This window comes from Pimephales promelas, chromosome 2 (assembly GCF_988280905.1).
Source record: "Pimephales promelas chromosome 2, fPimPro1.hap1.1, whole genome shotgun sequence".
In the NCBI taxonomy this organism is placed as follows: Eukaryota; Metazoa; Chordata; class Actinopteri; order Cypriniformes; family Leuciscidae; genus Pimephales; species Pimephales promelas.
The window spans coordinates 37,184,836-37,202,103 of record NC_142770.1 but is presented as its reverse complement, the minus strand read 5'-3'; the positions used below and the strand labels follow the sequence as shown (position 1 = coordinate 37,202,103).

Sequence of the window (17,268 nt, the reverse complement as noted above, 5' to 3'; positions counted from 1 at the left end):
AACTGAACTGAAAAAAATCGACGTTGATAACGTGTTGTTTATGACAATTAAAAGTAAATTACACAAAAAAATTTTAATTAAAAATGTTAATATAGCCTTTTTTTAAGCAACACAAAAAACACGCTTGTTAGCATAAGAGCGCTGGCAAATTCGATGACCTCACTGGCATGGTAGGACCCGCGAAGGTGCATAGGCAACAGCTGCAGGTCCTATATACACAGGCGAAAATGAGTATGTTCAACGGCGTTGGTTACGCATTTGAACCTGTGAGGGACAGTCCAGTAGTTTCTGACTACCACCACCACATTGAGGATCAGTTTCAGGCTCCACATACAGCACAGGATCGATTGGGGCGAAGTGACTGGTGTGGGTGTGGGAGCTGCCGGAGCATGGAGACTGCACCTGAGTCAATCTGTTGTAGAGAGGTCAACTTGGAACATGTGTTAATGGGGGAAAAATGCATCACCATGCACCGTTCATTTTGGATGCTGTGCGGTGAGAGAGACGTATTGGAGGTAGCTATGCTTTCTCTAAGGGATGTACGAGCTGAGACGCTGGAGCGCCCCATAAGTAGCAGGTATGTATGTACCGTTACAGTGTATGTTTCGAATTGGGCTAACGTTAGGCTAGGCTAACTAGTTATATACTTTTCATAGACTGTTTAGGTTAACGGCATACCGGCAGTTCACTCTTTGGGCGAGGGGGCATTTGGGAAGGAGGAATAGGATTCCGATCCCATCCTGTGCTGTGAACTACATCAGGGATCTTTTCCCCTCAGCCGAGTACCAAGGATTCGAGTATGCGCTTGACTTGTAACTTGGCTAAATAAAACATTTGATGCAGATATTGCATCAAACTTTTTTTTGACTGACTTTTTCAAGATGTCTCTCGTACCTAGGATTAAACACTAGAAGTCACGACTAGAATAATTTTGTTGACAAGGCAGGGGGTAAAGGGAAAGAAATGCAGATTATTTTCATAATGATAAATGATAAATTATACGTTTGATAAAGGAGTAACGTTAGCCTAGCTACATTCTTGAAATTATATTCAGCTAGCTAGCTAAATACAAAAAGATAATTGTTATATCTGACCATGCCCCTCTTAGTGTTGATATACAGTTTGCTGTGCAGCCTAGATATTCATCGCTATGGAGGTTGAATACTCTTCTGTTATCTGATGAAAAATTCATTGATTTTATTTCAAATTCCATTGACAATTTTTTGGCTACAAATCAAGATGGGGTAGTTACTTACTCATTGCTTTGGGAAACACTTAAGGCTTACCTTCGGGGACAGATTATTTCTTACTCTGCACACTCAAGAAGAGTTCGTAACATGAGGATACGTGAACTCACTTCAAATATTTGTCAAATTGATCAGCTGCTTGCCAATTCCCCTTCACAAGATAAATTTAAACAACGTCTCGATTTACAAGCTGAACTTGATTTAGTTCTGACTGAAGAGGCTGAGCGGCTCCTTTTGCATTCCCGTAGTACTTATTATGAACATGGTGATAAAGCTGGTCGCCTCTTGGCTCATAAGTTAAGACGTCAAGCAGCTAGCCGTTTGATTCCACAGATTCAGGACTTATCTGGTAATTTAATATCTGAACCTGAAGGTATTAATGCCACTTTTAAGTCTTTTTATTCTTTGCTATATACTTCTGAATCTCCGTCTGATGCCCATGATATGACTGTCTTTTTACAGAACTTAAATTTCACCACGATTGATTCAGCTGTCGCTGGTGATGTTGAAGCACCAATTGACACAAACGAAATTAATCAGGCAATTAAAAGGATGCAAGGTAATAAAGCCCCTGGGCCCGATGGGTTTCCTGTCGAGTTTTTTAAAAAATTTCAGAACAAATTATCCCTATTATTTCTTACAGTGTATACGGAATCTTTAGAGCGTGGTTTCCTACCAGAAACACTTACACAAGCGTCCATAATTCTGTTGCTTAAAAGAGATAAGGATCCTAAGCTATGTAGTTCTTACAGGCCCATTTCCTTACAGAATGTGGATGCCAAGATCCTGGCCAAAGTGTTGGCATCTCGTATTGAAAACATACTTCCAAAGATTATATCTGAGGAGCAAACAGGGTTCATTAGGGGTAGACAGTTATTTTTTAATGTCCGTACTCTTTTAAATATAATTAATCTTAAACACTCTGCCAAGACACCTGAGGTTGTTATTTCTCTTGATGCTGAAAAAGCATTTGATCGTGTAGAGTGGGAGTATCTTTTCACTGTGCTTCAAAAATTTGGATTTGGACATACATTTACAAATTGGATACGTCTTTTATATGCTTCGCCTCAGGCGAGTGTACACACTAATGACAATAGATCCACCTATTTTAGGCTTGGGCGTGGAACACGACAAGGGTGCCCACTTTCCCCTTTGCTTTTTGCCCTAGCCATTGAACCGCTGTCAATTGCTTTGAGGTCCTCTCCGTTATTGCAGGGAGTGGTGAGGTCAGGCATTGAAATTAAATTATCACTTTATGCAGATGATCTATTATTATATGTTTCCAATCCAATTCCAAATTTTCCAGTTATTTTGTCCATGTTGCAAAAATTTGGCTCTTTCTCTGGATACAAAATAAATCTCCACAAAAGTGAGTGTTTCCCGATTAATGCATTGGCTAAGGGCCTTTTGCAGTCAGATGTTCCGTTTAAATTAAGCAGATCAGGATTCAGATACCTTGGTATCAATATCACTCATTCGATGTCCTCTCTTGTATCTGGTAATTTCACCCCTCTGCTAGAACAAGCCAAGTCTGATTTTCAGCGGTGGAGTAATCTGCCTCTATCTTTGATAGGCCGGATTAATGCAGTAAAAATGAATGTGTTGCCTAAGTTTCTTTTCGTTTTTCAGTGCATTCCTTTGTTTCTTCCTAAAAAGTTTTTTAAATCTATTGACCAGATTGTGTCTGACTTTTTGTGGGGTGGTAAAGTGCCCCGAATTCGGAAATCATTGCTTCAAAAATGTCATCTGAATGGTGGACTCTCCTTACCTAATTTTATGTTTTACTATTGGTCAGTAAATATTCACAAGATAACATTTTGGCTTAGTTCGTCCACTACAACATGGTGCAGATTGGAAGCAAATTCGTGTATATCTACCTCTCCATTGGCTTTGCTTACTTCACCCTTATCCTGTAATGTCTCTTCGGCGTCATTGACTCATAATCCAATTGTTGTATCCACACTCCGTATCTGGTGCCAATTTAGGCGACATTTTAAATTCAATTCTGCCCAACACAGTCTCATGAAGATGCGTATCTATACCACGAGTGTCATTTCTCGTGGCATTTATACGCCAAAAGTGTTTTTTTCGTGTATATGGTACGCACTAAAAAACCCTGGGTTAGGTTTAGGGGGGAGGGGGGTGGGGAGTTCGTGCGTATTATACGCAAAAAAGTGCGTATCATATGTACGCGAAAATCGCGTGCCAAATACACGCAAAAACTGTTTTTGGCGTATAAATGCCACGAGAAATGACATTCGTGCCATAGACACGAACTTTCATGAGATCGGGCTGTTCTGCCTCAACATTGATGCCACTATTGGAAAATCATATATTTCCTCCATCTCTTTCTGATCCTGTATTTAAGCAGTGGCACGTAAAAGGCTTGAGATGTTTCCGAGACCTGTATAGAGATGGTACATTTTGTAGTTATGTACAATTATCCTCTGATTTGGAGTTGTTAGAGTCCCATGTGTATTGTTTCTTGCAGATCAGACACTGTTCTGCTACCTTATTTTCTAGGTTCCCATCTCTGCCCCCGTTGCTAGTTTGGGAAGAGTTTCTGCAACTCAATCCGTATCACAAGTCACAAATTTCAAAAATGTATGGTTGTCTTTTAGGTTTAAGTGATTGTTCTTTTGACAGAATTAAAAGAGCGTGGGAGGGGGAGTTAGGGGAAAGTTTTGAAGAGGATTGGTGGGCAGGCGCTCTGGACAGAATACGCTCTAGTACAATTTGTGCACGTCTTGGCCTCATACAATTTAAAGTACTATACAGAATTCATTTTTCTAAGGCCAGGCTATCGGAAATATTTCCCAGTGTTGAAGACAGATGTGACAGATGTCATGCACCTTTGTGCAATTTGAGTCATATGTTTTTTACTTGTCCTATGTTGCAAAATTATTGGGTCAGTTATTTTACAACCATGTCTAAAGTGCTTAAAATTACAATAGATGTTTGCCCCACCATAGCAATCTTTGGTGTACCAAAAATCTGGTCTCAGTTTAATTCCAAACAACTTGATGTTATATCTTTTACCTCCTTGTTAGCTAGACGCCGTATTTTGCTCCACTGGAAATCTAATAAGCCTCCAGCAACCTCCCAATGGTTAGTGGATACTATGTTCTTTCTGAAACTGGAAAAAGTTAGATGTTCTCGTAAGAGCAACTTCTTCAGTAAATGGCATCCCTTTATAGCCTACTTTAAATCTCTTAAAACTCTACCTCCTGGTTAACGTGATTAAATGTGTCTGTGCGCACTCATGTATGCCATTTTCTTATATGTGTATGTATATATATGTGTGTGTGTGTATATATAGATAAAAAAAAATTTCCCCCCTTTTTTTTTAAAATAATTTTTATTTGTTTATTTATTTTTTTATTTTATTTATTTTTTATTTTTTTATTTATTTATTTATTTTTATGTTTAGTTTTTTTATGTGAAAAAAGAAAAGTGTTAATAATTTGTAATCTATTGTGTTGTAATATCATTTGGATTAATAAAAAAGTTTGAGCAAAAAAAAAAAAAATACAAAAAGATAGTAAGCTAGCTTTATATGGATTTTATTGACAAAGCACACCATGGCAATACTTTTTTGTCATTTGTTTAATATTTACTGTAAGACATAGCAACCATTTTATTTTATGATGCATGGAACAAGATGCATTCAATTATTGTAAGACGAGGTATACTATATCAGCAATGACTCAGTAATGCAAGGGGTTTTTGGTGTTAATAAATTGGCATTTTGTTGTGTCCTTTGCTGTAATTCATAATGCTACCTTTAGAGGCGCTGTGTTGTAAGAGGTTAGACAAGTGGGTAGAAGAAGAAGAGAGGTAGAGTGTTAGTCATGTGAAGTTACGGTCATGGGAAGTTACGGTCAACACATGTAAAGTTAAGATTGAAATAAAAGAGCATCATTGAAGATATACATGTCGTGCTTACTACTCATCCAGAACTTAACAAATTGGCGACGAGGATACTAAGTTTGATATAAAGCTACTGACCAACCATGTCCGTGCATGTATCTGCACCGTCAATGTTTCTGGCTTGCCCGGGAGAGCCTACCATGCCATTCGACATGTGGTTGCGCATGTTTGAAAACTATTTGACGGTAATCAACGCAGTGGGTGATGCATGGCCTGTTGCTAGGAGAAGGGCAACATTACTTCACTGTTAGGGCGCAGAGGGCCAACGGATCTTTTACGCATTGTGAGACATACAATTCTGCCGTTGATGCTTTGAAAAAACACTTCATGCCTAAAATTAATGTTGTCGTGGAACGGCATACGTTCAGAAAGAGAGTTCAAGCCTCGCACGAAAACATACAACAGTATGTTGCTGCTTTGCATGCACTTTCCGTTAACTGTGACTTCGGTGATAAAGGGGATGATATGATCCGCGAGCAATTGCTGGAACATTTGCACAGTGATGATATTAGACAGAGACTGTTACTCGAGCCGGACCTGACATTACAGAAAGCAACTACCCTTGCAACACAATTAGAAGCCGCGGCTGAGCATGCAAAGAGAATGACGGCCGATAGAGATGCTCCGGTGCAAGCTGTACAAGTCAAATCACAACACGCAAGCGGGAAACCCTGGTCACGTCCGACTGCTGCCTCCGCTTCGTCAGCCTGTAAGTCATGTTTCAGATGCGGTTCAGACAGACACTTAGCTAACTCTGCACAGTGTCCAGCTACAAAGCTGTTTTGTAAATTATGCAACAAGAAGGGACATTTTGCTCGTGTGTGTCGTTCAGCCTCAGCGAATGATGTGCGCGAGGTACAAGTACATGACGTCACAGTGCTGTATCTAGAGAACTCTGCCGAAGTGCCAAAGAAACTGCATTGCAATGTGACTGTCAATACTCCTGCTTCATCTGGCACCACAGTACAATTCGTTGTGGATACAGGTTCTTCTGTGTCTATTGTTGTGGCAAAAACAGTTTAACAAACAAACAGCATCATAGTAAGAGACATTAGATTCAAATTGTACTTCAAAAGATGTTTATTCTTTTGAAGGAGGCTTGTTCACAAAAATACCGCGACAGCTACCTCGCGATAGGAACACAGACCTAAATGACATATAGAACAGACAGCTTTTATACACCTTTCTCCCCCCCGAGTCCTTCTTGTAAGTTTCCGTTTACCCCGTAAAACCAGATAAAGCAGGTTTATTATAATGGTCTTCCTGCCCCTCGCCCCATGGTGTTTTACTGCCCTCACTCCTGTGAGAGCAAAAGTTGATGAGATCAAAAGGCTTTATAATGCGGTGGTTCCCTTGTCTATAAACAAAAGCCTTTAGCATATCTTTGGCTGTATGTGTGAGAGAGTTCCTGCTATGTAAATACAGAGTAAAAGGGGAGAAACACGTTTTAATTGAAAAGGAACAAACCTCATAATGTGGAACGAAAAGGAAAATAAAAGTACAAAGAAAAGAATATTAAAAACATTGAAATTTTCTATAACAATTCCTCCTCTTTATCATTCTCTGATAATAAAGAGTTTTAAATGTAAAAAATAAATAAACAAATAAAAAAAAGTTAAGCAAATAGTTAAACACTTTGTCTAAAACCGGGCTAAATGGGTAAACACTGTTACCGCATTTCTGACATAAAATCAGACCCTCAGTCATCTCAGACATAGGTTGAAGCATAGTAGGAATAAAGAAAAAGAACAATGAAAATAAAATAAAATAAAAATCCCTTATTTAAAATTTCTTTGTGGCCACACGCATGGAGTCCTAAGGTGGCACAGTCCATAAAGACATGCTTTCTGTTGTCTAGATGTCATCTTCAGACTTTTCGCCCATGCTTGTTGTAATACCAGTTGGTCAGTCTTTGTTTTCCTTTCAGTCTTGCTTTATTAGGCTTCCATCGCACACTTCACACCTATACACTGGATCTTGGACCAAACAAATCAGACAGTTGGACTCCAATCTGGGAGCTGTCCCTTTTCCAAGACATGCACTGGATATGAACTTTTAGGAAGCAGGGATTCTGTGATTTAAAAGAGCATATAGTACAACAAACAACAAAAGCGTACAGCATTCTTCAATGTAAACAAAACAAATAATAAAGTAAACTCAAAGTAAAACAAAACAAACAGTTATCAAATGGTGTTATCTGTGTGGCTGCATTTAGCTGTGGCTATGTGTAAATTAATCATGCCTCAAAACAAAGATGGGGGAGTTTTACAATTGTGATGTAAAATTTGGTCCTGTTGTTGTAACAGGGAGCCAGCATGAGAATGTGAGTATGAGATGTGATCTGGCTCAAAATCTTCCCACACCAATGTTTTTGTTAAGAAGCATGATAACAGTGCAAAGTTTAGAGTTACTGAATCCTGTTGTGAGCAAAGCATTTTCATTGTTAATGCAATCGTGAAGCGCATTGTAATCACATGCGCATTCCATGTTCCTCTATCTGGTCTCACTCTAGCTATATTGAAAATAGCAGAGTTTTCCACCAAGGAAACAACCACATCCACCAGTCATTATTCCATTGGACACATTCCTGTATCAAAATCTGCTTTGCTCTGTAGAGAAAAACTAATTTTGAGTTTAAGTATAGTTTCTTTTTGCCCTGGCGCTTCCCGTCGAATCAGTCCTGCAATTTGTTATACAACAATTGTATTAGGGCATTTTTGTCCTCTAGTAAACCATATCATTTTTGGCCACTGTTACCATTACATCCCCCTTTTTTATGCAGGAATCCATTCTTGCATCAAATTAACACAATGGTGTCCTCTCATCAGAGCATTTGAAGGCTAATAGCCTTCAGTCTTACATTCTATTTTCTGTCAAGTCAGGTCATGCTGTACAGACTTGTCAATGTCAGTCATCATTTTTCCTTTGTTTACAATAATCATAAATGTTAAGGACTCTCTTGATAATTCGATATCTTAGCCAATATGTCACTTTGTTCTTGCCATAAAATCTAATCCTTTTGTTTATCCCAACCCATGACTGATATTCATTTAACTTTACAATTCCAACTTCCACCAGTACTCAAACTGATTCGGACAGTAATTCATTTCTAATTGTTCATCATAAATGACCAAAATCCATGACCAGCAGACAAGCTTGATTGTCAGTTTGACTCAAAATTATCATCCTCTCTTGAATTTGTCATTCGCCTTAACTCATCAGTAGTGATAAAACACTCTTTTCCAGACACACACTATTCAGACAGAGCAACTCCTCTAAACTCACTCTTATCAAGACATAAAGTGCAATCACCATCAAATACATCTAAATATGAATGCTCATATTTCTTATTGTTATCTTTTCTCTAAAAAGATTTTACAGTTTAAATGATATTTTAAACCCTGCATAATCATATAGCTTTTATCTAATTATTTTCTATGGCCTCTTAACTATAGTTTCAAAACATGTTTGTTCATTATTCATTTGATTCTAGAAAAGTCAGCTGTGTTGGTTTTGATTCATTATCATTAAATTGCTTCAGCTTCTTTGTCTGAATGAAAACATAAAGTACCAACCCTTTCTCCTTCAAGCAGTCTCTCTCTCTCTCGAACAAACGAATAATCTTTTCAACAGCCTCCTAAGACTGTAATTTAGACAGGGTAAATTCCTTACACTAACCTTTGATCTTTGTCATTCAGACTTTTAGTTGTCTTCATCTTAAGCCACCACCATGCCTTTGTCCCAAGACCCTAAAATCTGCATTTTTCTTGAAAATGTTTGTCAATGTCTCCACATCAGATGCATCCACCTGTGGTCTGTATGTTAATGATGTTTGAGACACCCCACTGTCTGATAAGGTTCCCTGTGTCTTACACCGGCCCCATTTCTACAATTGACTACCATTTGTTTAGAATGTGTTGAATTCCAAATGTGTTGAAACAAAATAACTTCACTTCATTTATCTCAATGATAATTAAGCCATTTTGGAGGATGAGTTCATTCTAAAGTATATTTGGGAGTGGACTCTTGGTTGAAGCAGACTAAACTGTATCACAGTCCTCTGAGTCCCCTCTCTGATGCCCTTTGCCCAAAGTGGCATCACATCCACTCCCTTCGCACAGATTACACCTCCCTTTCCTGGTGGGCAGGTGCCCAGTAGCGGTGAAACCCTGCCTTAGGTTGTCTTCTAGGGCTATCGAAGATCGTACCCGTCGTTGGGATGACACCTCATGCATACTGGTTACAGCTCCATCCAATTAGGCAGAATTATCAAAGAGACTTTTCTCTAATTTGACAGTTATGACTTTTCTCTTGGGTGTTGGTGAGAAGACATTCAAGAATCATCACAGTAGAAGTATCCCAAAACAATAACAACAGTATTAAATCACTTAAATCCATTAACCATCTTAAAAGCAGCAACCTCGCTGCTTAGATTAAACACAGTGAATTTTGATCAAAACTGTGTACATTCAGTGTACTTCATCTGTAGTCTGGGTCATCGGTTCTGCTTCATGGTGCGTATTAAGATCTAGACAAAAATATAACTGGTTCAAGAATAACCTAGTTAAGATTTTTTTTCACTTAAACTTCTTTCGTTTAGGATCTGTATTATTATTTTAAAGACTTCTTTAAAGTCATTCAATTTTACTTCTAAAACATTTACAAATAAAAATTGCCCTCTTTTTGGCAATGAATTATTCTGACATTCCTGGGTCTATGATTTTCAACTGAAAACACTGTATTTTACCATAAATAGCTTATTATCAATTATAACATGCTCATAACAGCTTCTAGCTGACATTAAAAGAGAGACAGATAGACTCTTGAGTTATTCAGAACTGGTACTTCCCGCTTCTCTCAAACTCAGAATTTTATCTGCAGCCCAGCTTAAGGCATCTTTTTGCATTTATTACTTGTATTTTTAATAAAGCCCAATTTTATAAGAGAATTTAGACATTACAAATTTCTACTTGAGTTTCTCGTGCTGGTCACTCTCGTGCGCCCCAACACACATCATATTCAGATAAGCAAATTGTTTCAGCCAAATCACAAGTTTTATCTTCTAAAATCAAAACATCAGCTTCTCTTTTTTTCTTGTTCAACACTACCAAGCTTTTTACACATTTTACATTTATCAACTGTTAAACCTGTAACATGGCTTGCTTAGCCTATTTTATCTTTTATAAAAATAGTAATGCTTCAAATATCATCTAAATTTTAGTTATGAGGTTCTTAATAGCCAAAGTTTAATATCTGACTTCCATGTTTTCTTTTCTAGAAGTTTACCAATCTGCAATTAGCAATACTTTTTTAAAAGTATTTTGCAATTCATTTTCTTATCTCTAATTTTACAACGACCAGTACTCTTTGTATAGTTCTTTCCTTCAAAATAAATTCATTAAGTCTTCAATCTTATGACCTTATTTTTATCTCCTGTTCTTTCTCAGACGAAAATGTTAATATCGTCACTTAAACAGTGATCTCTATTTAAACACACACAAACACCGGAAATTTCTGTCATTTTATCACAAAAATTCCTTCTCATCTTGCATCCACAGCTACTTGTTAAATGGCCCTGCTTATAAGTGTGTCATCACAAGAATCTGACCATTGTTTTCGTCACTGTTATCTTGCAAAACTTCAATTTACTGTGCACCCCCGAAGCAGTCTGTCCCCATCAGGAATGGAACACAGAGCTAATTAAATGGTAAATGGCACATAAATGCTCAAAATACGTTTAGTTGTTTTTCAAAGTTTTCGTTTAACTTTAGACATACTTATCCAGGGAAATGATTCCCTGATCCAAAATTCCTTCATAACACAGACTGTCTTTAATTTGTCATTATTATCAACAACACTTATTTAAATAAAAACCCATCATCTAGAATCTGGAAACCAGGCTAAATAAGCAAGAATTTGCTGTATTACTTAGTCCCTCCTCAGTTATTAGGAAAATACATATAGTTTTTTCTACTATATTTCTTCTCAATCTTTCTCTACATGCCAGTTCCTTCTCTATCCTCTCCTTTCTTTCTCTACATGCCAGTTCCTTCATTATTTAACCAGTACACTATTGTTTGCATACAATCCCCAAACACATTTCTCACATGCAGTTCCATCTATTTCACACAGACATCCTTGGTGCTTGCTACTTCAATCCTTATCATGTAAATCTAAATTCTCTAGAAATCTAATGTCATGCATCCATTTACTGGATGAAGAAGTAAAAACTTTATTTCTCCTGACAGTTAGTGTTAATTTTACCAGCCATTTTTAAATTTAGTTTCAGTTTTAGTCCAGTTTCAGCATCGCTTGTTAGTTTTTATCACATTTAGTCGACATCATCCCATTTTTATTTAGTCTAGTTTTAGTCGACTATAAGTCGAGCATTTTAGTCTTTATTTTAGTCCAAGAAAACATAATTTTATTCGTTTAGTTTTAGTCAAAAAAAACTGTCAACATTTTAGTCTAGTTTTAGTCAGGACATCATTTTAACCTTTTACTTTGTTGTCAGCAGATAATATTAAACATTTCCTAAAATTATTTCACATTTCAACATTTTCTTTCATCTTTTTGATAAACACAATTTTAAGGAACACATGCAGACATGGAAGATGTACTGACAATATTTTCATATTTATTTTGAACATTGTTAAGGTTCAAAGACACAAACACAAATGCTTGCATTAAAACAAATAAAATACACCTGACAAAGGAAACAAATAAATAAAATAAAGTGTATTATGAACTTAACACAAGTGCTGGCTGTTTAAAGCTAGTTCACATAGAATAAAAAAATAAACAGATTTGAGGTCAATGTTGTGAAAAAAAAAAAAAAACTCCAACTGATACAACAAAAGTGCTTTCCTGCCAGCTAGTTCACATGGTATATAAAGGTACAGTATTTAAGGTGAAACAAGGCATAGCTTGCTAGAACGTATGAAATCTTTTTAAAGCGTCTGTCTGCTTTAATCAAATTTAACTGAAACTATAGTTGCCCGGCCAGTATAACATATCTAAGTTAGCATAAATTTAACTTCACATACAATTCTATCAACAAGTGGCTACGGTCGCTACGTGCTAAGAAGCTAACGTAACATAGCTAGCCTGGATACTAAATGCTATGAAAGTTAGCCATCATTAGTTAGTTTATCATTGTAACAAAATGTGTCCATATATCACGTCTCTTCTTTCTCACGAGCCCCGTGCAAAGCATGTTTTACTTTTAACCTGTCGCCGCCGCCTCACCGTGAATCCAGCTCCTGTCTGCTCCGTGTTGTGTAGGCTACTCTGACTGACTGTGCCCGCCCGCTCCAGGTTTGAACGTGGGTGTGTGTGGCGGAAGAGCTGACGAGGAGGAGGCGGAGGAGGAGACAGTATTTGACAAAACCATATCATATAATAATATGTAATTTTCGTCTCGTCTTTGTTCGTGAACTAAAATGTCCATAGATTTTAGCCCAGTCTTTATTTACCGAACTGCATTTTCGTCTCGTCTTTATTAGTCTACGAAAATTATTTCTGATTTACTCCCAGTTATTGTTTATTAGTGGGGATTTTAGTCTCGTCTCGTCTAGTTTTCGTTCGGTGAAAAATGTGCGTTGATGAAAATATTTTCGTTTAGTTTTCGTTAACGAAATTAACACTAATGTCAACAGGTTCCACATAACTGGGAACCTTCAGCTCCACAAGCTGTTAACCTTAACCTTCAGCTCCACAAGCTGTTAAACAACCCAAACGTTAAACAAACATAATTTATTAATGTAACTTCAGTATCATGGAATTGAGTCATTTTAAGCGACCCAATTAAACTCTTAAATGAACTCTGAAGCAGTGTTAAAGTTAGTGAGATAATTAAGTGAATAAGTGAGTGAGGATTGAAGGCTATATGACTAAAGTCAGTTGTAGTTCTTGTGATTTTCTCCTTCAGTGATTCTGCTAGGTGTTCATCACTAATACTCAATCATCTCAACCATCACTTAATTAATCAGTTCATTATCTCATTAACTATAACACTGCTTCAGTGTTAACACTTCGAGTGGGACCATGTGAGCTCTGATCAGTGTTGATTTAACACTGAAGTTTTGCTGTGTAGTAACAAACTTGGTGATCGTTTTTAAAGGACAGAAGGTGAACTTGGTGCTGTGTGGAAGTGATGAAAGACTGAAGAACTCTGTTTCAAAACTTATAAGCGAGAAGAAAGAAGTGGAGCTTAATGGATGTGTGATCAGTCTGGTGCAGCTTCCAGCTGTCAATCATCTCTCAGAGGAGGAAGTGATGCGTCAGACTCTCCGCTGTGTGACTCTCTGTGATCCTGGAGTTCATGTTTTTCTCCTCATTATTCCTGATGCTACACTCAATAATGAAGACAAAGCAGAAATGGAGGCGACCCAGAGCATATTCGGCTCAAGAATCAAGAACCATCTCATGGTTCTCATAATGCAAGAGAAGCGCATAACTAGTACACTGATTAGTAGTAAAAGTCTATGTAAATCAGCTACTGAGATGTCTCTTAAAACATTTGGAGGTCATCGTTTTGTCCTGGAGAACAGCTCACAGGTTCCAGCTCTACTTCAGGATGTGGAGAACATGGTAGAAGAGAACAACAGAAGTTTCTACACCACCTTCATGTACCTTCAGGCTCGAGTAGAACTGGAGAAAAATAAACACAGAGCAGAAATAGAGGAACTGAGAAGATCTATGATGAAAACAGCTGGTATGTGTTCGAAAGTGTGTTATTTATACTGCCAATGTCACAATTTCATAAATCATTTTACAATGTAATTTTTATTCCTCATGTTAATTTTAAAACATGCCCATATGGCATAATATCTTTTATCAATTAAGTAAAATATATGTGACACTGAAACTGCAGTGTGTTTTTTTTGTAATGTTTTCAATTGTAAGATATATTTATGATTTGTTCACGGTCCATTCAATTTTTATTATGTCACAAAAAATCCTTTTAATATCACATGAGAAGATGCTTTGGTGTTAAATCATTTTTGAAGAATATCACTACAATAGCTGTTTTGGTTTTTCTCTTGGCAGGTTTAACACACACTGATAATGATGATGATGATGATTTTGGTGTGAGGATTGTTTTGATGGGAAAGACGGGTGTTGGGAAGAGTGCAACGGGAAACACCATACTGAGGAAAACAGCTTTTAAATCAAAACTGGCTTCACGCTCAGTGACCCGAGAGTGTGAGAAAGAAACAGCTGAGATCAACAGAAGACGGATCACTGTGATCGACACTCCAGGCCTGTTTGATGCTGGCGTTGATAATATTGAGACCAGGAAGGAGATTGTGAAGTGCGTCTCAATGGCAGCACCCGGACCACATGTGTTTCTGCTGGTGATTCAACTGGGACGATTCACTCAAGAGAAGAAAGATGCAGTGAAGATGATCCAGGAAACATTTGGTGATGAATCCAGAATGTACACCATGGTGCTGTTCACCAGAGGAGATGACCTTAAAGGAACAACAATTCAAGAATTTATCGAAGACGATGATAGTTTAAAGAGCCTCATCCGACAGTGTGGTAATAGATACCATGTGTTCAATAACAAAGAGACTGAAGATCAGACACAGGTTTCTGATCTTCTTGAGAAGATTGACCGAATGGTGGCAGTAAATGGAGGCAGTTTCTACACCAATGAGATGTTCCAGCTGGTGGAGAAGAACCTCAAAGAGGAACAAGAGAGAATACTGAAAGAGAAAGAACAAGAGAACAAGAGAAAAGAAGAAGAGCTGAAAACCAAATATGAAGCTGAAATAGAACAAATGAAGGAAGAAAAAGAGAGAGAAAGACAAGAGATGCACAACGAACTGAGAAAAAGGGAAGAAGAATTCAAAAAGAAAGAAGAGGAGATCAAGAAAGAAAAAGATGAAAACCTACAAAAAGAGCTACAGAAAAAACTGGAGGAGCAGAAGAAACTGTTTGAAGAAGAGAATAAAAGAAAAGAAAAGGCTTTGGGAGAACAGCAAGATAACTTCATAAAATACCTGGGAGAACAACATGAGAAAGAAAAACTAAAACTTCAGGAGAAAATTCAATTTGAAACTAGAGAACAAGCAGAGCGTGTCCTTGCAAGAAAAGTGTCTAAAGCTTTAGAAGAAGCTGAAGCAAAACTACCATACAGATTAAAACGAGCTCGTAACTGGGTTTACTATGTTCCAGTTGCTGGACGAGCTGCTGGAGGAGCTGTTGGTGGTTTAGAAGACATTGTGAATATGACTCTTGATCTTTTCAAGTCTTGGAAAAAAATCAAGTGTGAAATCAGATAAATTGTAATATATATATATATATATATATATATATATATATATATTCTACATAGTGTTAAAGTAACACTGAAGCAGTGTTAAAGTTATTGAGATAATTAAGTGACTAATTGGGTGATGATTGAGTATTAGTGATAAACACCTGCCCTGCTGTTAACAAGCAGATTCACTGAAGGAAAGAAAAACACAAGAACTACAACTGACTTCCAGTCACAGCCTAATTAAGTGATTAATTGAATGATAATTGACCATCATTGAAGACACCTGATGTTAACAAGCAGAATCACTGAAGAAGAAAATCTCATTTTCGAAGTCACCATTATGGTGATCATTGTTTGCTTTAGTTGGCCTCTTGACCCTTAAACTATTAATATTAGATTTAGTTTGGCTGCTGTAACCGAGTTACAATTGTCAAATAAACTAAGAGAAAAAGGTGATCAGGTGGTGTTGATTATGGTTTGACATAATCAGTATATGAATAAATTATGCAGTATGAATAAATTATGATCTGAAATGTTTGAGTAATTTCTTTTTCCTTATTGTTTGTCACCATTGTTGAGATTCATACACTGATTCTTGATGTCTGTGAGTGACTATAAGAAAGATTTTTTTTTATCAGAACAACTTTTAAGAGAGAATTGAGGCTTAAAAAAGCAAAACAAGTTCCACCTTAGTAGTAGGCCTATGCCTCTATAGTCTATACACACAGGAAAGAGTTGTCGATAAATTCTGTGAAGCGGCTTTGATGCAATCTATATTGTGAAAAGTGCTGTATAAATATACTTGAAATGCACTAAAGATGTAGAAACATTCAAAACAAGATACACTTATTATCCATACAAAATATCCCATTAGTTTGAGTGTCGAGTACACTGCATACACTGTTAGACCTTACCAGGTTTTTTACAGTAAAATACTGGCAACAGGCCAAATTCTGACACTATCATATCATTCTCCATTAAAACAGTAATATACCGTAGAAAACAAAACTAGCCTACAGGAATATACTGTGAATTAACAGCTCTCAAAGTCAACACTCAGAGACTGTGTTCCTAATCACACCCTATATCCTCATTTACTATTCCCTACATTAGTTCACTAATATAGTCCACTTGAATGAAAAGAAGTGAGTGAATTGAGACACTGATGAACACCTGATAAGCAGAATCACTGAAGGACAGAGAAACAAGAACTGAAAAAGAGAAACACAAGATCTACAACTGACTTCTAGCAACACTGAGTGTGAAAACTGTTTACAAACCAGTTTAACATTATTTATTTCATACATGTACAAAAGTTCTTGTTGAGAATTAACAGAGATTTAATTAATAATAAAGTTTTTTGTCACCATAATGGAGATCAGTATTTGCTTTAGTAGGTCTCTTATCCCTGGACTTGTGACATTTATCTCTCTCTGACTGCTGTAACAGTGAGTTATAAAACACATTTGTTGTAGCTAGAAAAAGTCAAGAGGAAGTTGATCTGGTGTTATTGGCGTTTAAGATAATATCACAATCATTCTGGATATGTCTGATTTTCAGATCTTTCCTGTTTATACTCTGTGAATATATATTGGTATTTAATTTGAAACTTACATTAAATTATAATTATAAAATAAATCTGTGAATCTACAACATGAAGTCAATGTGTTGGTTAATCATGTCATCTGAATAATATTGTAATCATATAAAATATTTAAATAATATCCTGTTTGAGTCAGACACACACACAGACATCAACAATTATAATATTCATCTCAACAACGGTAACATTCAAAAGTTTCATGCAGCAGTGCATGCTGG

At 36.9% G+C, this 17,268-nt stretch overlaps 1 protein-coding gene across 1 annotated transcript; it reads left to right on the top strand.

The window, feature by feature from the left end:
- The first annotated feature begins 227 nt into the window (after positions 1 to 227).
- On the top strand, positions 228 to 15,469 carry LOC120463009 (GTPase IMAP family member 8). Its single transcript, XM_089119765.1, has 3 exons — positions 228 to 495; positions 13,300 to 13,893; positions 14,229 to 15,469. Exons 1-3 carry the CDS (start codon positions 228 to 230, stop codon positions 15,467 to 15,469), a joined length of 2,103 nt encoding a protein of 700 aa, XP_088975891.1.
- Positions 15,470 to 17,268: the final 1,799 nt, after the last annotated feature.

Bases quoted from the DNA above. Each gene is read 5' to 3' on its own strand.
- LOC120463009 (XM_089119765.1), top strand. From the start codon at position 228: ATGAGTATGTTCAACGGCGTTGGTTACGCATTTGAACCTGTGAGGGAC. The intron at 496-13,299 runs GTGAGAGAGACG...TCGTTTTTAAAG, and splicing joins TTCATTTTGGATGCTGTGCG to GACAGAAGGTGAACTTGGTG. The intron at 13,894-14,228 runs GTATGTGTTCGA...TTCTCTTGGCAG, and splicing joins ATCTATGATGAAAACAGCTG to GTTTAACACACACTGATAAT.